The sequence below is a fragment of the Papio anubis genome, chromosome 3, assembly GCF_008728515.1.
Source record: "Papio anubis isolate 15944 chromosome 3, Panubis1.0, whole genome shotgun sequence".
Classification (NCBI taxonomy): Eukaryota; Metazoa; Chordata; class Mammalia; order Primates; family Cercopithecidae; genus Papio; species Papio anubis.
Genome location: NC_044978.1, coordinates 95,013,819 through 95,033,866, shown reverse-complemented (window position 1 = coordinate 95,033,866; position 20,048 = coordinate 95,013,819). Strand labels below are relative to the sequence as shown.

General features: G+C 37.1%; 1 protein-coding gene and 1 long non-coding RNA gene across 28 annotated transcripts in view; one reads left to right on the top strand and one right to left on the bottom strand.

Annotated features, from left to right (window-relative positions):
- The window catches only part of FRYL (FRY like transcription coactivator), a 285,578-nt gene that overhangs the window by 261,896 nt on the left and 3,634 nt on the right, over positions 1 to 20,048 (top strand). For 23 of the 27 annotated variants that reach the window (XM_031664438.1, XM_031664443.1, XM_031664442.1 and 20 more), the window contains 7 exons: positions 6,248 to 6,495; positions 8,783 to 8,990; positions 10,474 to 10,623; positions 11,292 to 11,390; positions 15,694 to 15,762; positions 18,444 to 18,461; positions 19,545 to 19,655. In XM_031664438.1, coding sequence (XP_031520298.1) covers positions 6,248 to 6,495; positions 8,783 to 8,990; positions 10,474 to 10,623; positions 11,292 to 11,390; positions 15,694 to 15,762; positions 18,444 to 18,461; positions 19,545 to 19,655 — 903 coding nt within the window. Of the gene's footprint in view, positions 1 to 6,247; positions 6,496 to 8,782; positions 8,991 to 10,473; positions 10,624 to 11,291; positions 11,391 to 15,693; positions 15,763 to 18,443; positions 18,462 to 19,544; positions 19,656 to 20,048 lie in introns of those variants that run through there. The other 4 variants (XM_031664423.1, XM_031664427.1, XM_031664424.1 and 1 more) reach the window with 2 other exon arrangements.
- LOC116274169 lies at positions 14,252 to 19,985 on the bottom strand. Its single transcript, XR_004182757.1, has 2 exons — positions 19,947 to 19,985; positions 14,252 to 17,074 (listed from the first exon to the last, which is right to left on the bottom strand). It is a non-coding gene; the product is annotated as an uncharacterized LOC116274169 (long non-coding RNA).

Here is a 20,048-nt window from a genome sequence, read left to right as displayed (position 1 = left end):
CAGTAATGGAATGGCTGGGTCATATGGTATTTATAGTTCTAGATCCTTGAGGAATCGCCACACTGTCTTCCACAATGGTTGAACTAGTTTACAATCACACCAACAGTGTAAAGGTGTTCCTGTTTCTCCACATCCTCTCCAACACCTGTTGTTTCCTGACGTTTTAATGATTGCCATTCTAACTGGTGTGAGATAGTATCTCATTGTGGTTTTGATTTACATTTCTCTGACGGCAAGTGATGATGAGCATTTTTTCATGTGTCTGTGGGCTGCATAAATGTCTTCTTTTGAGAAGTGTCTGTTCATATCCTTTGCCCACTTTTTGATGGGTTGTTTGATTTTTTTTCTTGTAAATTTGTTTGAGTTCTTTGTAGGTTCTGGATATTAGCCCTTTGTCAGATGAGTAGATTGCAAAAATTTTCTCCCATTCTGTAGGTTGCCTGTTCACTCTGATGGTAGTTTCTTTTGCTGTGCAGAAGCTCTTTAGTTTGATTAGATCCCGTTTGTCAATTTTGGCTTCTGTTGCCGTTGCTTTTGGTGTTTTAGACAGGAAGTCCTTGCCCGTACCTATGTCCTGAATGGTATTGCCTAGGTTTTCTTCTAGGGTTTTTATGGTTTTAGGTCTAACATTTAAGTCTCTAATCCATCTTGAATTAATTTTTGTATAAGGTGTAAGGAAGGGATCCAGTTTCAGCTTTCTACATGTGGCTAGCCAGTTTTCCCAGCACCATTTATTAAATAGGGAATCCTTTCCCCATTTCTTGATTTTCTCAGGTTTGTCAAAGATCAGATGGTTGTAGATGTGTGGTATTATTTCTGAGGGCTCTGTTCTGTTCCATTGGTCTATATCTCTGTTTTGGTACCAGTACCATGCTGTTTTGGTTACTGTAGCCTTGTGGTATAGTTTGAAGTCAGTTAGCGTGATGCCTCCAGCTTTGTTCTTTTGGCTTAGTGTTGTCTTGGCACTGCGGGCTCTTTTTTGGTTCCATATGAACTTTAAAGTATTTTTTTCCAATTCTGTAAAGAAAGTAATTGGTAGCTTAATGGGGATGGCATTGAATCTATAAATTACCTTGGGCAGTATGGCCATTTTCATGATACTGATTCTTCCTATCCATGAGCATGGAATGTTGTTCCATTCGTTTGTGTCCTCCTTTATTTCATTGAGCAGTGGTTTGTAGTTCTCCTTGAAGAGGTCTTTCACATCCCTTGTAAGTTGGATTCCTAGGTATTTTATTCTCTTTGAAGCAGTTGTGAATGGAAGTTCAGTCATGATGTGGCTCTCTGTCTGTTACTGGTGTATAAGAATGCTTGTGATTTTTGCACATTAATTTTCTATGCTGAGACTTTACTGAAGTTGCTTATCAGCTTAAGGAGATTTTGGGCTGAGACAATGGGGTTTTCTAAATATACAATCCTGTCATTGCAAACAGGGACAATTTGACTTCCTCTTTTCCTAATTGAATACCCTTTATTTCTTTCTCCTGCCTGATTGCTCTGGCCAGAACTTCCAACACTATGTTGAATAGGAGTGGTGAGAGAGGGCATCCCTGTCTTGTGCCAGTTTTCAAAGGGAATGCTTCCAATTTATGCCCATTCAGTATGATATTGGCTGTGGGTTTGTAATAAATAGCTCTTATTATTTTGACATACATTCCATCAATACCAAATTTATTGAGACTTTTTAGCATGAAGGGCTGTTGAATTTTGTCAAAGGCAAAATTTGCATTTTCTGCATCTATTGAGAGAATCATGTGGTTTTTGTCTTTGGTTCTGTTTATATGCTGGATTACGTTTATTGATTTGCATATGTTGAACCAGCCTTGCATCGCAGGGATGAAGCCTACTTGATCATGGTGGATAAGCTTTTTGATGTGCTGCTGGATTCGGTTTGCCAGTATTTTATTGAGGATTTTTGCATTAATGTTCATCAAGGATGTTGGTCTAAAATTCTCTTTTTTTGTTGTGTCTCTGCCAGGCTTTGGTATCAGGATGATGCTGGCCTGATATAATGAGTAAGGGAGGATTCCCTCTTTTTCTATTGATTGGAATAGTTTCAGAAGGAATGGTACCAGCTCCTCTTTGTACCTCCAGTAGAATTCAGCTGTGAATCCATCTGGTCCTGAACTCTTTTTGGTTGGTAGGCTATTAATTATTGCCTCAATTTCAGACCCTCCTATTGGTCTATTCAGGGATTCAACCTCTTCTTGGTTTAATCTTGGGAGAGTGTAAGTGTCCAGGAAATTATCCATTTCTTCTAGCTTTTCTAGTTTATTGGCATAGAGGTGTTTATAGTATTCTCTGATGGTAGTTTGTATTTCTGTGGGGTCGGTGGTGATATCCCCTTTATCATTTTTTGTTGCGTCTGTTTCATTCTTCTCTCTTTTCTTTTTTATTAGTCTTGCTAGCGGTCTATCAATTTTGTTGATCTTTTCAAAAAACCAGCTCCTGGATTCATTGATTTTTTGGAGGGTTTTTTGTGTCTCTATCTCCTTCAGTTCTGCTCTGATCTTAGTTATTTCTTGCCTTCTGCTAGCTTTTGAATGTGTTTGCTCTTGCTTCTCTAGTTCTTTTAATTGTGATGTTAGGGTGTCAATTTTAGATCTTTCCTGCTTTCTCTTGTGGGCATTTAGTGCTATAAATTTCCCTCACATTTAAAGCACAGTGTGTACTGCTTTAAATGTGTCCCAGAGATTCTGGTATGTTGTATCTTTGTTCTCATTGGTTTCAAAGAACACCTTTATTTCTGCCTTCATTTCGTTGTGTACCCAGTAGTCATTCAGGAGCAGGTTGTTCTGTTTCCATGTAGTTGAGCAGTTTTGATTGAGTTTCTTAGTCCTGAGTTCTAGTTTGATTGCACTGTGGTCAGAGAGACACTTGGTTATAATTTCTGTTCTTTTACATTTGCTGAGGAGTGCTTTACTTCCAACTATGTGGTCAATTTTGGAATAAGTGTGATGTGGTGCTGAGAAGAATGTATATTCTGTTGATTTGGGGTGGAGAGTTCTGTAGATGTCCATTAGGTCCATGTGGTACAGAGTTGAGTTCAATTCCTGGATATCCTTGTTAACTTTCTGTCTCGATCTGTCTAATGTTGACAGTGGGGTGTTAAAGTTTCCCATGATTATTGTATGGGAGTCTAAGTCTCTTTGTAAGTCTCTAAGGACTTGCTTTATGAATCTGGGTGCTCCTATGTTGGGTGCATATATATTTAGGATAGTTAGCTCTTCCTGATGAATTGATCCCTTTACCATTATGTAATGGCCTTCTTTGTCTCTTTTGATCTTTGATGGTTTAAAGTCTGTTTTATCAGAGACTAGGATTGCAACCTCTGCTTTTTTTTGTTTTCCATTTGCTTGGTAGATCTTCCGCCATCCCTTTATTTTGAGCCTATGTGTGTCTCTGCATGTGAGATGGGTCTCCTGAATACAGCAAACTGATGGGTCTTGACTCTTTATCCAATTTGCCAGTCTGTGTCTTTTAATTGGACCATTTAGTCCATTTACATTTAAAGTTAAGATTGTTATGTGTGAACTTGATCCTGTCATTATGATGTTAGCTGGTTATTTTGCTCGTTAGTTGATGCAGTTTCTTCCTAGCCTCGATGGACTTTACAATTTGACATGTTTTTGCAATGGCTGGTACCTGTTGTTCCTTTCATGTTCAGTGCTTCCTTCAGGATCTCTTGTAGGGCAGGCCTGGTGGTGACAAAATCTCTAAGCATTTGCTTGACTGTAAAGGATTTTATTTCTCCTTCACTTGTGAAACTTAGTTTAGCTGGATATGATATTCTGGGTGAAAATTCTTTTCTTTAACAATGTTGAATATCGACCCCCCACTCTCTTCTGGCTTGGAGAGTTTCTGCCGAGAGATCTGCTGTTAGTCTGATGGGCTTCCCTTTGTGTGTAACCCGACCTTTCTCTCTGGCTGCCCTTAACATTTTTTCCTTCATTTCAACTTTGGTGAATCTGACAATTATGTGTCTTGGAGTTGCTCTTCTCGAGGATTATCTTTGTGGCATTCTCTGTATTTCCTGAATTTGAATGTTGGCCTGCCTTACTAGGTTGGGGAAGTTCTCCTGGATGATATCCTGCAGAGTGTTTTCCAACTTGGTTCCATTTTCCCCGTCACTTTCAGGCACACCAGTCAGACGTAGATTTGGTCTTTTCACATGGTCCCATATTTCTTGAAGGCTTTATTAATTTCTTTTTACTCTTTTTTCTCTACACTTCTCGCTTCATTTCATTCATTTGATCTTCAATCGCTGATACCCTTTCTTCCAGTTGATCGTGTCGGTTACTGAAGCTTGTGCATTTGTTACATAGTTCTTGTGCCATGGTTTTCAGCTCTTATCAGGTCATTTAAGGACTTCTTTACACTGGTTATTCTAGTTAGCCATTCGTCTAATCTTTTTTCAAGGTTTTTAGCTTCTTTGTGATGGGTTCGAACTTCCTTCTTTACCTCGCAGAAGTTTGATCATCTGAAGCCTTCTTCTCTCAACTCGTCAAAGTCATTCTCCATCCAGCTTTGTTCCGTTGCCGGGTAGGAGCTGTGTTCCTTTGGAGGGAGAGAGGCGCTCTGATTTTTAGAATGTTCAGCTTTTCTGCTCTGTTTTTTTCCCATCTTTGTGGTTTTATCTACCTTTGGTCTTTGATGATGGTGACGTACAGATGGGGTTTTGGTGTGGATGTCGTTTCTGTTTGTTTTCCTTCTAACAGTCAGGACCCTCAGCTGCAGGTCTGTTGGAGTTTCCTGGAGGTCCACTCCAGACCCTGTTTGCCTGGGTATCCAGCAGGGGAGACTGCAGAATAGTGAATATTACTGAACAGCAAATGTTGCTGCCTGATCGTTCCTCTGAAAGCTTCGTCTCAGAGGGGTACCCGGCCGTGTGAGGTGTCAGTCTGCGCCTACTAGGGGGTGCCTCCTGGTTAGGCTACTCGGGGGTCAGGGACCCACTTGAGGAGGCAGTCTGTCCGTTCTCAGATCTCAAACTCCATGCTGGGAGAACCACTACTCTCTTCAAAGCTGTCAGACAGGCACATTTAAATCTGCAGAGGTTTCTGCTGCATTTTGTTTGGGTATGCCCTGTCCACAGAGGTGGAGTCTACAGAGGCAGGCAAGCCTCCTTGAGCTGCAGTGGGCTCCACCCATTTGAGCTTGGAGGCTGCTGTGTTTACCTACTCAAGCCTCAGCAATGGTGGGCGCCCCTCCCCCAGCCCCGCTGCCACCTTGCAGTTAGATCTCAGACTGCTGTGCTAGCACTGAGGGAGGCCCCATGGGCATGGGACCCTCTGAGCCAGGCACGGGATATAATCTCCTGGTGTGCCGTTTGCTAAGTCCCTTGGAAGAGTGCAGTATTTGGGTGGGAGTGACCCAATTTTCCAGGTGCTGTGTATCATGGTTTCCCTTGGCTGGGAAAGGGAATTCCCTTACCCCTTGTGCTTCCTGGGTGAGGCAATGCCTCGCCCTGCTTCGGCTCTCACTTGGCGGGCTGTATCCACTGTCCTGCACCCACTGTCCAACACACCCCAGTGAGATGAACCCGGTACCTCAGTTGGAAATGCAGAAATCACCCATCTTCTGTGTCGCTCACGTTGGGAGCTGTAGCCTGGAGCTGTTCCTATTTGGCCATCTTGGACCAAAGCGCGTATTTCTAAGTAAACACCTAAATCCTATTACTGAAGAGAAAAGAAAAAGTCTTCAATATTTCTATACAATAATAGGTGATATATTTTAATTTCAAAATATTTTAAACCTATGACCGCTAAAAAAGTTTATAACTGGTTCAAAAACTGTAAAAGTGGCTGGGTACAGTGGGTCACACCTGTAATCCCAGCACTTTGGGAGGCCAAGGCGGGCGAATCACGAGGTGAAGAGATCGAGACCGTCCTGGCTAACATGGTGAAACCCTATCTCTACTAAAAAATACAAAAAAAAAAAAATTAGCTGGGTGTGGTGTCATGTGCCTGTAGTCCTTACTGCTTGGGTGGCTGAGTCAGGAGAATCGCTTGAACCTGAGAGGCGGAGATTGCAGTGAGCCGAGATCACGCCATTGCACTCCAGCGGGAGTGACAGAGCAAGACTCTGTTTCAAAAAAATACATATACATATATGTATTTATACACAGACTGTATAAATGAACACCACTTAATAAAACAGACTTAGATGGATGGCAATACTTATTTATTGTGTTGTAAAATTCTTTTTTATGTTTTTATAGTTCACTAAAAATATGATTATTTTGTAGGATACAAGTTCAGTATTAAAGGAAGAACATGTTATAACCTTTGAAGATGAAGGGTCCTATATAATTCAAGAACAGCAGGATTCTCTTGTGTGTCAAGGAATTCTTGATTTAGAAGAAACTGAGATGCCGGAGCCTCTAGCTCCTGAAAGCTACCCTGAGTCAATCTGCGAAGAGGATGTTACCTTAGCTCTGAAAGAGCTAGATGAAAGATGTGAAGAAGAAGAAGCAGATTTCTCCGGACTGTCTAGGTGAGAATACAGTATCATAAACACCATAGTGAGGTGATAATCTCTCCTCCATTCCTTCCAAAGAGTGCCCCTGTATTCCAGTTTACTTACTTTCATTTCTTTGTACGTTTCAGTCTGTAATCATACTTTGTGTGTTTTAGTCTAGAATCATACTATCTTCATTTTTAAAGATAGAATGCCTTACTCTAATGGGATATTTCTTCGATTATGGACATTCCCATAAAGAAAAACAATTAGGCCATTTTCAAAGCATAGTAAGTGGTATTCCACATTTAGAAGCACACCAAATATCTATTTTGGCATGCTAGATGGCCAAATGTTAAAATCAATATTGGAATGAACTTCTGTGATACCAGAATTTAAATCTAAAATATATCCAAAAAGTTGTTTTTACAGTTTCATGATCAGTGGTCATATTTTTTAAGTTTTATTTCTATTATAAGCAGAAGTGATTATTTCTTAGATGCTAGATTGCTCCTTTTAAATGTTTATGTTCCATACATTAAAAACGTATTACCAAAAAGTATGAAGAATTCTCAAATGGAACTTTTTCTTTACTCATGGACTAACTTGAATAATCAATTATTTATAGTTTTTAAGGGAAATTTTGGTGGCTGTTATGAAACTCATATACCAAATAATTCTGTAACACATAGAATTAGAATATCCACTATTTAAATTTCATAAATATTTGTGGTTCAATATTATGTTTTTTATAAAGGTATCTAACTTCATGCACTCTGTGCATGTATCTATTTCCCCATTCAACAATTTGAGCTCCTGGATAACTGTTTTTATATAAAATTAATATTTAATAATCAGCAAGTATTTCAGAATTTTACTTTTACAATAAAAATTACACCTTTATACTTCATGTGATAATAGAGTTTTAACATATACAACACATTGGAGATTTTTTTTTACCGTCAACATATCAAGAATACTTACCTATATTTGAAAATATATAATCAGATATTAACAATAAATCTTAGTGATACACCTTTTTCATATTCCTGATTTGAATATGGCAGTAGCCCATGCAACCATTCAATCATTAATCATGCACAAGTTCAGGAATGCCAGAAACGATGCTATTCAGCTAGCTGGCTTTCTAAAAGGCTGAAGCCAAACAGTCGACTTTGGCCAACTACTGCAGCTGAAATAGAATGGAGCATTCCTACTAAGCAAACAGATTATCTACTCTAGCTTATAGTATACGTGTTGAAATCAGTCACCACAGTGACAGTTTTAAAATTAACCTTTTTGAGGTCTCATTTGTTTTCACTTCAGATGTCTGCTTTATTTTGATGGTTTTCTCCAGTCTTTACTTGGGTCCCTCTCTTCCATATGCATTGCTCCAAAATTTCGATAAAGCCTTATAGAACCAGCTTGTAATGCGAAACATTCAATCTTAAGACCTTGAATAACACATGTCTTTTTTATGGAGTGTCAGACTCAAATATTTCTTCATATTTATGGCCGAGAGTTGTAGAATGTCCAACCCAAATATATCTTCATCTTTTTCCATTGTTCCGTTTTGGTTTGTATAATCTGACTTTTGGGATTATAAATTATTTGAAGGAAATGGCCAGGTCTTATGTTTCTTTGGATTCCAATCTATTATTGGCCATATTGCTAGGAACATAGTATGTGCTTATGAAATAACTGAGCTAGCTATGTGTTTCCTGGCTAATAGCAATTGGACCCGTAGTCCTGGGTTCAAATTCTGGCCCTGTCATTTCTTACCCAGTAACTAGACATATTATTTAACCTTACTGAACTTTTTGTTTCATCTTTAAAATCAAGATAATAATAGAACCTAATCCTCAAGTAGTTGCAAAGACTGAATGAAATTATCCATATAAGGCACCTAACATAGCCCTTAACACAAAAGATCATGATCAAAACTTTAAAAATATTATCACCAATGTGAGGCTGTTCAAATAAAAGCCTCCAAAATTGACCATTGAAAATGAAAACATTCTCATTGGTATTATTCATAGAAGTTACTAAAATTAATCCGTAGTGGTGGCACATTATAGGACTTGGGTTATTTTAAGGTAGTTGCTTGAAATTAGAGTTCTAATTCTAAAAATGCTAACTAGAAAGAACAGGAATTCACTTATTCACACTTTCTTACAAGATTTAGGTGGTTGTACATTTTCTAAATCAGTGTGTATATATGAATAAAAATAACCTGTCAAATGACTTAAGCTGTCTTACGTGATTGAGCCTATTCTTTTTTTCTGAGATAGTGTTATGATATTTGTGATATCTGTGTTAACAGTCAAGACGAAGAAGAGCAAGATGGTTTTCCAGAAGTACAGACATCGCCTCTGCCATCACCATTTCTTTCTGCCATCATAGCCGCCTTTCAGCCCGTGGCATATGATGATGAAGAGGAAGCCTGGCGCTGCCACGTCAATCAGATGCTGTCTGACACTGACGGGTCCTCTGCAGTGTTTACTTTTCATGTGTTTTCTAGGCTTTTTCAGGTCAGTGAGGTTCAGGGTTTCTGAATTTATATTATAGTTACCTATTCAAGTTACAGTTTTTCTTCTAAAATCAGCATCTCCAATTTTAATATTCCTACCAGTTTTCTTTAATAATTTTTTTTTCTAAGCTAGTAGTATTACTTACATTGACACTGTGACATTGTGGTACTGCTGGTACATTACACAATGACTGGTACAGATTTCTCCCTTAAGGCAATTAGAATAAAACTTCAAAACAACATCTGATATGTTTTTTGCAGTATGCTTAGGCACTATCAGGATACCAAAGAAATAAAGGCCTAAGCTCTGCCTTCAGGGAGCTTACAGTTAATATATCATAAATCAGTTTATAATCAAGGGTTAAAGTAATGGACACTTTTATGACTCTGTGAGGACCTTAAAAGTTTTAGCTGTTAAGGTTGCTTCCTCCCCAACAATAACGATAATATAAGCTAAAATTTATTGACTACCCACTACATGCTAGGCACTGTGCTAAATGGCTTTATAGTAAGTGTTCTCACACCACAACTATGGAATGTAGATTTGATTTTTAGCATTCAGTGGAGAGGGAAACTAAGGTACAGAAAAATGCCACCATTTAAGTTATATCCTCTGAACTATCTACTACCTTTCCTCCCTTTTCTCCTCCCAAATTTTGCCCATCTTGAAAGACTCAGCTAAATACATTTTCTTACCAAAGCTTTCCCAACCACTCCAACCTCCAGTCTCTCTCTCCTGGAAGTTCTTTAGCACTCATTAACGGGAGCGCTTATTTAATTCTGTACTTACTGCATCACTACTTGGTTTTTCTACTCATATTCTTACTGATGTTATAAGTTTCATGATGGCTGAAAGTGTGGATTTATGCTTTTTATTTTAATCATAATGCCACCTAACAGTGCAACACATATATAAGTAGGTATACTTTAACCATTGATACTACTGATAATGTAGTCTAATTGATTGACTTACTGTGAGTCAGGCATTGTCTGTTTTATGGAAATGAATATTCTTGGACTCGGAGAAAATATTACTCTTAATACATTTTTTATGACTTTACCTAAAGTTAAGCCAGATGGCAGCCCATAGTCAAGAATAGTAAACTACATTTACTGAAAGTTTCTTTCAGGTAATAACTTTTGATGAACAACTTCCTCAAGACAGGCAAGGACTTTGATTGCTAAGAATGTACAGCATGCATCCATCTGTCTGCCTCTGATGAAAAAATCTCAGGAATAGGGAGATGACTGGCATATAGCATTAATTTTTTCAGTAATATTATTTTGTAAATTTTTGTTTCTTTTTAGAAATTAATATGTTTCCTAAGGAAATACCTAAAAATATGGATTTACAGATCAATGGTTAAAATTCTATATATCATTATAATTTTAAAATAAAAGTCTACCCTATTATGCTTCTTTACTTTTAAAGGTAAAAAAAGGCTTTCTTATGAAACACCAAACTCTTTTGCTTTTCCCCATAGACAATTCAAAGAAAGTTTGGAGAAATAACTAATGAGGCAGTCAGCTTTCTTGGTGAGAGTCTGCAACGCATTGGTACCAAATTTAAAAGCTCCTTGGAAGTGATGATGATATGTTCAGAATGCCCAACAGTCTTTGTGGATGCTGAAACAGTAAGTTTTTACATGCACATTTATTATAAAGACTACATTTGAATGGCATCATTCAGTAAGTCTTTTTTTCCTAAGTAATTCTGAATTTTATGGTATAAAGGTTCAGATTTTCAACAGGATTATAAATATTTGGCAAAGTACAATTCTGGTATATTAGATGCAGCAACTTGTGACTATTTCTGATTCTGACTCCTTCCTGCCCTTACCCTCCACAGAGTCCTAGATGGGAAAGCTAAAAAGTCATGCTCTAGAGATGGGTAATTTTTTTATTCTTAAATAAAAATGCGTAGGAGATACATAAACCTCCCCCCGTGAAATACTCAGGCCTCCTGGTTCATTTCCTGATTTATTTCCAAGCACACTTCTAGATTATATATTAAGGTATTTAAAGAACTAAGGTTTAAAAATCTTCAAGGTTGAGGTGTGTACTGGTCTTGCCTGACATCTTTGAAAACACTTGAGGATGTCCTTCCTGAGACTTCTGAAGTCCCACTGCACTCCTACTCTGTTCCAGTGAGAGCTCAGCTCTTAGTAGGGGACAGAGTAGAGTAAGAGAATATCCAAAAACCAACTAATAGGTATTCCATAACTGAAAAGTCTCATGATTTTGTGAGTCTCGTGATTTCAATCAGAAATGGTAACCTGGGTCAATATTTCTGATTTCACAGCTGATGTCATGTGGTTTGCTGGAAACCCTCAAGTTTGGTGTTTTGGAGTTGCAAGAACACCTGGATACATACAATGCCAAAAGAGAAGCCACTGAGCAGGTCAGTCTCTTTCTACCATATGCGAAAAGTGGTTTGCTCTTGACACTGGAAGGGTAATCCTGGCAGCAGAATAGCCCAGACAGAAAAGAAGACTTCTTAGCACCTGCCTCAGGGTTTTCCTGAGAGCAGCAGGTTCTTTGAGCTCTCTATCCAGCGAATTCCTACCTTTGGCTTTTAAAAATCAGCTCTCTAACAGCACAATGGAAAACCATAGCTTTGTAAAAAGCTCTGGGGAGACTATATCGCTGCTGTCAACATTCCAAGTGGGGAAATTGAAGCAGTATTTCTCAGTGCATTAGAGAATTGTGGTCTAGGAAATCCACAACCTCTGACAAAGCTATGATCTTTTTCCCATGATGTGTACATGTACATGGGCAAGCAATGGGAGAAAAAAGCATTAGATAATCACCTCCTAAGAAAGACCTCTTCAAGTCCAATCTGGCATTGAAAACAGAGTAGCTCTGTTCCTTCCCTAAGAGTAAATCCAGCACGTTTTCAATTGGGAGGGGCAGAAGAACAAAAAATAGTTTCTCTCTTTCACACAAACTGCATACAGTAGACAATTATTTTTCTAGGAGATGGATCTTTCATTTATAAGTAGTAAATATCTATCACATGTATAGGCCTATGAAAAATGAAGTGTGTGATGGTATCTCATGGTACTATTTTGCATTTCCCTGATGACTAATGTTTGAGCTCCTTTTCAAATGGATCTCATTTAAGATATTTTGTGAATTGTGGCTTCAAGTACGTTGTTCATTTTTGCAAATGGGTTGGGTTTTTCTTATTGATTTGTAGGGGCTTTTTATCCTAAATGGATATGTCCTCTTTTGGATATATGTATTGCAAAGATTATTCCTTCTCTGTGGCTAGCAGTTTTGCTATCTTAGTAGCATTTTTTGATGAACAGAAGTTTTTAATTTTAATAAGTCCACGTTATTGGCCTTTTCCATCATGGTTATGGTTTTTGTATCTTCAGAAATCATTGCCTACTAGAAGCAAAGGTAGATTGTTAAAATACTGGTCCCAATGAATCATGCTTCTCTGTGGCCACACACCCCTTTGCAATGTGACTTTCCTGTTCTTCCCATGAAGAGACAGAGTCCACCATTTCACCATCTCTTAAATTGGGATGGCCTTGTGATTTGCTCTAACCAATCAAGTTCAGAAGCAATGCTGTGTAACTTCCAAGACTAGTCCTGAAGTGGTCTTTTGTGGCTTCTGCTTTTGCCATCATACTGGTCAGAGTGCAAACTGGGATAAACTCTGGGAAACTATTTGACCTCTAGCCTGCTGGAAGATGAGGCCATGTAGGGGAGAACAGAGGCATTCCAGTTGACAGCCAGTATGCAAGACATATGAGTGAAGCCAACTTGGAACTTCAACCCTGCCACTTCCCCAGTCAAGCCATCAAATGACTATAGACTCATGAGTGACCCTAGGCAAGGCCAGAAGAAAACTCCCAGCCAGCACATAGATTCATTTTGGTTGTTTGAAGCCATTAAGTTTCAGGGTGGTTGGTTTTAAAGCAATAGATACAATTTATAATAGGAAAATATCAAATACCTACAAATATATCTAAAGATATGCTGTACCTCTATATAGAAAACTGCAAATATTGAAAAAAATGAAAGACCACCTAAATGGAGGACTATATACCATGTTTATCAATTAGAAGACTCATTATGGTAAAGATGTCATTTTCCCCCAAAATGGTCTATAGGTTTAATGCAGTCTCATTCAAAATCTCAGATGGCATATTAACGGAAATTGACAGGCTGATTCTAAAATTTTTAGGAAATTCAAACAACTAATAGTGCATACAAACTTCTTGAACACAGGTTAGCAAACTACAGCCATCAAGTCATATCTGGCCCACTGCCTGGTTTTGTAAATAAAATTAGTAGAAAACAGCTATCTGGTTTACTTACATATTGTCCATGGCTATGTTTGCACTGTAATAGTTCAATAGTTATAACAAACACAATATGGTTTGCAAAGCCTAAAATATTTACTGTCTGCCCTATTTAATTTTCCTATTAGTTTTTGAGTTATACATTCTTTTTATTATTCTTCAAGACTTCTAAGGCTCACAAGTGAATTGAATGATTTTTCTCTCTCCAGCACTGAGAGAGCAGCAGTCTCTGCCGACCTTCTCAGTCTCCCAGGGGCTAGTGTGTGATTTCGTAGCCTCTCCCCCTGCAGATAATAAACAGGAACAGCAAATGTCCCAAGGGGAAACTGCACAGAGACTATTGGGGTCACTTCTCTGCAGTTCTCTTTTCTCCAGGATATTGGCCCTCAATATCTCACTATCTATCTTTGAAAACTGTTTTCCCAGCCCAGTGAAACTGTAGGGCATAAACTCTAGGCCACTGCTTTCTGTTCAGCCTCTATGCGCAGGGGCGTGAATATGAATACACCTAGAGTAAGCACTGGGGCGGGTATTGGGCTCACTTCGGTACTTTTCTCTAACTCTTTGGGTTTTCGCTGATAGGATTCAGCTTCCATAGTTGTCCTTGCAGGATTGTTCTTATATAGGCTACTCCATCACACCCAGAAGTAGAACCTCGACAGTTAAATTTTAACCTTCATTTGAACCTTGAATAAAGAAAATGCCGTGACAGGAAAACTGATTAGATGTGAACTGGAGGGTGCTCTGTGCACAAACTACCGTGTTTTGTATGCTCTGGCTGGAAAGGTGTGGACCTGTATCTCTCAAGCCATTGTGCAGCCACAGGACTATATGGTTGGGGTTTGTCTTTTAACAGAATAAAAATCAGCAATAATTATATTGAATAGTACCCCCCCAAAAGGCTGTTTCATTAAGTACACAGTACAAAAATAAGCCATTAGTCAACTGAAATTATTTTCAAATTTATTAGTATACTTGGACAAACTGGACAAGATAAGGGATAATTAAGATTTTAACATTTTGTATGAATAAAGATTAATGCACAGGTTCCATGTTAGATGTCAACTGCATTTTACTAATACAAAGAAATCCACTGATAGCTTTTGACAATGGCTGCCATCAGCTGTATCTCACTAGAAAAGCTTAACATGTTTTCCTTCAGAGATGCTGTCAAGCAAATAGCCTAAGGGCCGGTGAAACCTGAGAGACTGAGATAAAAGGAAAATAAGGTCAAAGAGATCATTTTTGAAATAACTGAAATGTCTAATTTTAATTCTTTGTGGGTATAATATAAGCTACAATAGAGAATGTTAAATGTCGAATACTAAAATACTTTCAGAGTAGCTGCTTAATGCAGCTAGTTTGAGTTTCTCAAAGTCCTAATGATTTCATATATCTATATATATATTAGTTGTATTGTTTAATAGTATAATTTAAAAAAAGAACTTAGAAGTCAAAACAACTGATAATATCAAACTGTCCAAAGCTAGGAGCTTACCTTGAACACACTTAACTTTTACTTCAGCCTGGAAATTCTGAGAGTCCAGCGTTCTTTTCTACTATACCACAGTGCTATTGTTTTATTTATATTTTGCTGAAGAAAATGTACTTTAAGTTATTTTTAAAGTATTCCTTTTTGTAACTATTTTTTTTAGAGACAGGGTCTCCCTATGTTGCCCAGGATGGTCTTGAACTCCTGCCCTCAAGCAGTCCTCCCCGCTCAGCCTCCCAAAGCTCTGGGATTACAGGCAGGAGCCACCACACCCAGCCTATACTTTTATATCAACATTAGGAATACCCCCAGAGAAGGAAAAACCACATTTGGCTTCTACATCCAGTATTGTTTGGAAATAACATGTTTGTCATTCATTACTGTCCAAAAAGAAAGAAAAGAAAAACAAGATTTAAAATGGATCTTGATTGCCAGTTCACAAATTTAAAACTGACACTAGTCTTCTGAGAATTATACTTCTCATAAGCAACAGACCTGCTTAATTCTAAGTTGCCTTTATTATATTGACTAGAGGGGAAGCACATCTTTCATTTCCCTGTCTTATGTTACACAAAGGTCAGGCAAAGGTTGTGAAGATTTTCATAAAACCTGCAAAATGAAGAATATCCTTTACTGAAATGGAACATCACAGGTCCCTAGAATGGAATGGGTTTTGTCAGTATAGCTGTCACAAGTGTGTGCCTCTTGTTATATTAATGCTATCCCTGCTTTTGTTAGTTCCATGTAAATGATTTGGCTTGAATGGGGATAAAATTCTAGGTCTGCAACCAATCCTAGAACTTCAAGTTAGCTTTAAGTTTGGTGTTGTATATGGACGGGCTGTTACATTACCCATTTCATTGTGCATATTAAATGTTACTGTTACTTATTTTTAGTGGCTAGATGATTGTAAGAGGACATTTGGTGCCAAAGAAGACATGTATAGGATAAACACAGATGCACAAGTAAGTTTCTTGTTCTTGTTTTTGCTGTATTTCTGTATCAGGTAAAACAATGCATATGTTCAAATATCCTTATTTGATTATTTCTAAAAATAAAGAATATTTGTAAAACTTTTCATTTTGGTTATCAAACAATCTTTGTAAAAGCTCAGTGAAATACTGGTTTCGTAATGAAAAATTCACTTTAATAAAAATGAACGACCAGGTTGTGACTGAAGCTTAATAACATTCAATAGATAAGCTTGATGGATATCTGGAAAGCCCAGGTCAGCTTTTAGTTGCATGTGCCTCTTAAAGAAAAATTTGTTCCATGTTAGTATTCTGCTATTCTGTTAGATAAATTGGTCAAGAAAGCAACCCTAAGAATAACGTGATATAATACATCCATACTAAAGGTAAAATTAGAATTGGATAAATTAATAATGTTTTTCTCTAATATAAGACTGAGTGAAAATAAAGCATTATATTTTCTTAGAAAGGTGCACATACATAAACACATACATTGAAGTGAGGATAAGTTAGGGCCTACAAATTATTCTAATGGGAGTGCAGCTTCATAGGGGAAAATACATTCATCAACTGAAAATTATTTCCATTTGACATCAGAATTCCAGTCTTTTATATTCTACCTTTGGTTATATTATTACAGATTTCCAGTCTCTGTAAAGGTTATACTATTATTAGGTTATACTATTATAGTAAAAAGTTGAAGTTTTGCAAAAACTGCAGTGTTGAGAAAATAACAGTATACTCGCTAAGTATTAACTATTTGCCAGCCTCTATCGTTATCTTTATCCTTACAACTCAGTCAAGTAGTTGCTTTAATTATCCCGGTTTTGAAGATGAGGAAACTGAGGCTCAGAGAAGCTGATTTATCTAAAATCAGCAAATAGTGAAACCAAGATTGAAACCTAGGCAGGCTGACTCCAAATCCTGCACTAATGTTAAAAAGAAACCGCGAAGTCATCTATGTAAAGAAATGAAGATAGGGAATTCTAGACCAGAATTAGATCCTTTGGTTCTAATTCTGTCTTTGCCACTGTTTAACTGCATCGCTCAGCAAGTAATGCAACCTTTTTTCCTACAAAAACTAGGTGTTTATATTAAGTGATTTTTTTAATATCCCCTCTACCTTGAAGAAAATTATATCCATCTTAAGACCAAGTCAGTTAACATAGCTTGAGATTTTCTACTAAGTGGAAACTGAACATTTAACACTTTCATTTATATTTCAGCTCACCTTTCATATTCAACTTTTTTGAGGGTGGAAGATCCTTTTTATGCAACTCGATCTGTCCTTGTGTACCAGTCTTGTCTTTTGCATAATAAGCAGTCAAATATTTGTTAGATGAATAAAAGAGAATGTGCAAATTTTAATATACTTTAAAATGTGCATATATATATACACACACATTCATCCACAAAAACTGCCCTGTTAGCATATTTAGAGTAATTGCTGGTAATTCAGAGCTGTAAAATTCATTACATTTGTGTTATTTCCTATAATTATGATCATAAACTTTATCAGCAGTTTATGTTCCATTACATCCCAAAGTAGAGGCTATGCATATATGCTTGTAGAATCAGTTCTACTTTATTTGTGCTAATAGAAGTGAGGAAAGGTATTTACAATTCAAATTGTTAATTTCCATATGAAATAAACTGTATGAACTAAACCCTCAGAAATTTAGATACGGAATATGCTTGACCTTGGATTATGCTCAACCGATGTTTACTGGATGAGCATCCACGTAATTTATGGTAAGCGGCGTGGAGCTAAAGTTCACCTTTGCTTATTTAGCAAATCCCTTCTAAACTGATAGGAATACACTTTATGAAAAACAGTCCTTCACAGGAAAGTATTTAGAAAAGCAGGCTTAAGAATGACTTTTAGAAGGTACATTTACAGTATAACAATTGCTGTTTCAATTAGAAGTCATTCTCCTCGTAATGAGACCAGATCAGTTGCTGTACATGTGTTCATATAGTTTTTAAGATGGTTCATAAATTTTTACTGTGTTTTACATACATTATGTTGATTCAAACCTAGTCGGGTTAAGTTTCTGAAACCTACTGAAGTACCTTTGGAATGCAATTTAGAACACGCATCTGCTTTTGATATTTCACCCTGTGGCTCAGCACCAATTATGGCAAAGTAGGACCTAATTAGACCATAAAGGATAGGAAGCCTGGAATGAGCCACCCCAGAGATAATCTTTTGATGGTGATGGATAAGTATTTATTATGTACGATTATAAGCCAATTCTTTTCTGAGAAGTAATAGTAATTAATTTGTTTCTTATTTTCTGATCATAAGTTTTCCAGTTTACAAATGTAAGTTTTATTACAGTTGGGTTTTGTTTTTTTTTTTTAAACCTGGATAGCCAAATTTGCCAAGATCACAATAGTTCAGTTTTATTCATTGTAGCTTTTACACAGAAATAAGTCATAGCCTAAATGTAATTTATTATTTGGCAGTGTTTAAAAACACCCTGAATTGTTGCAGTAAATGTCTAAAAAGTTTTATTCTGGACATAACTTCATATAGTTTTCTTTGGGGTATAAATATATGTTCTTCAGTTTACCTGGAACATCTGTGACCCTAGTTAAAATGATTTCTTACACTAATTCTTGGTCTTTTTCTTTCTTTGTATTTTTTGTGACCTGATCACCTTCTTGCTTAGCAAATGGAAATACTAGCAGTAAGTGACCTGTCTTGATTTATAGACCACTCACCCTTGCCAGACAAACTGGTTTTCATCTGCCATTTGTCCATTTGTGACCTAGCAATGTTTTGTCATGGACTACTTTACAAGTAGTATGTGCTTCAGTTTTGCAAAGCCCTAATCCATGAAATGTTGGTTCTATTAAAATAGATGTTAAAATACATAAAATTAGCAGTCACCTTTTTCTTAAACATATCTCCTTTTAAATTTCTTAATTTTAAAAAAGTGCTTTTTTTTTTTTTTTTTTTTTGAGATGGAATCTTGCTCTGTTGCCCAGGCTGGAGGGCAGTGACATGATCTTGACTCACTGCAACCTCTGACTCCTGGGTTCAAGCGATTCTCCTGCCTCAGCCTCCCCAGTAGCTGAGATTACATACACCCACCACCATGCCCCGCTAACTTTTTTTGTATTTTCAGTCGAGACAGGGTTTCACCACATTGGCCAGGCTGCTTTCAAACTCCTGAGCTCAAGTGATCTGCCCGCCTTGGCCTCCCAAAGTGCTAGGATTACAGGCGTGAGCCACCATGCTCAGCCCACATGTTAATTTCATAGTTTCATTTCAATGAGATTACCAAGTAGTTTTCTTTAGAAAACTGATCTCACTTTAAAAGACAGCTTTTCTTACTTTTTAGGTAAGCGGTTATCCGGTTTCACTTTGCTTTATCAAGCAATTGTTGATAAATGCAGTGAGATCTACATCTCAATGAGAGCAAAAGTCTTTGCATTTGTAGATTATTTTAATTATGAATTTAAAGTTTTAAATTCTAATGAATCCTTTTTAAAGTATCCTATTAATTGCCTGCTGAAACAGTCTATTTGTAGAATGTGAAAATGTGCTTAACATTAAAACTGAATTATGTAACCAGCAGTGATATTTGTTTTCATTTTAATCTTTGTCTTTAAAGCATATTTCGCCTGCCTTTCATCAGCTTCACACCATATTAACTTGCTTACTGCAGAAAAATAAATGACAAGACAATTTTAACTATAAATTTTCATTGGAAATATGCTGTCTAGAAAACAACACCTAAATTTAATGTAATGTTATTTATTTCTAGGAATTGGAGCTCTGCCGAAGATTATACAAATTGCATTTTCAATTGCTGCTTCTGTTCCAGGCCTACTGTAAACTTATCAACCAAGTAAATACAATAAAAAATGAAGCAGAGGTAAATATTCAGTTGTATTAGGCATCGGTAACTGATTCTAGAAAATTTTTAAAATATACATTTATTAGTTGTTAGAATAGCTTAAGTCAAAAGTCACTTAGAGTGGTCTTTTTTTTTCTTCAGTTAAGGAATAATTTGTTTTTTAATGATGTGCTATGTCAGGACCTATGAGTAAATAAGACAGCAGATACCCAGCAGTTGTAAAAGGTTCCATACCTTAAAGGCTTCCATAGCAGAAACAGATCATCTATAATCAAAAGTCAAGTAAAAGCCAGGGATGGTGGCACATACCTGTAGTCCTAGTTACTTGGGAGGCTGAGCTGGGACAATGACTTGAGCCCAGGAGTTAGAAGCTGCAGTGAGCTGTGACTGTAGCACTGCACTCCAGCACAG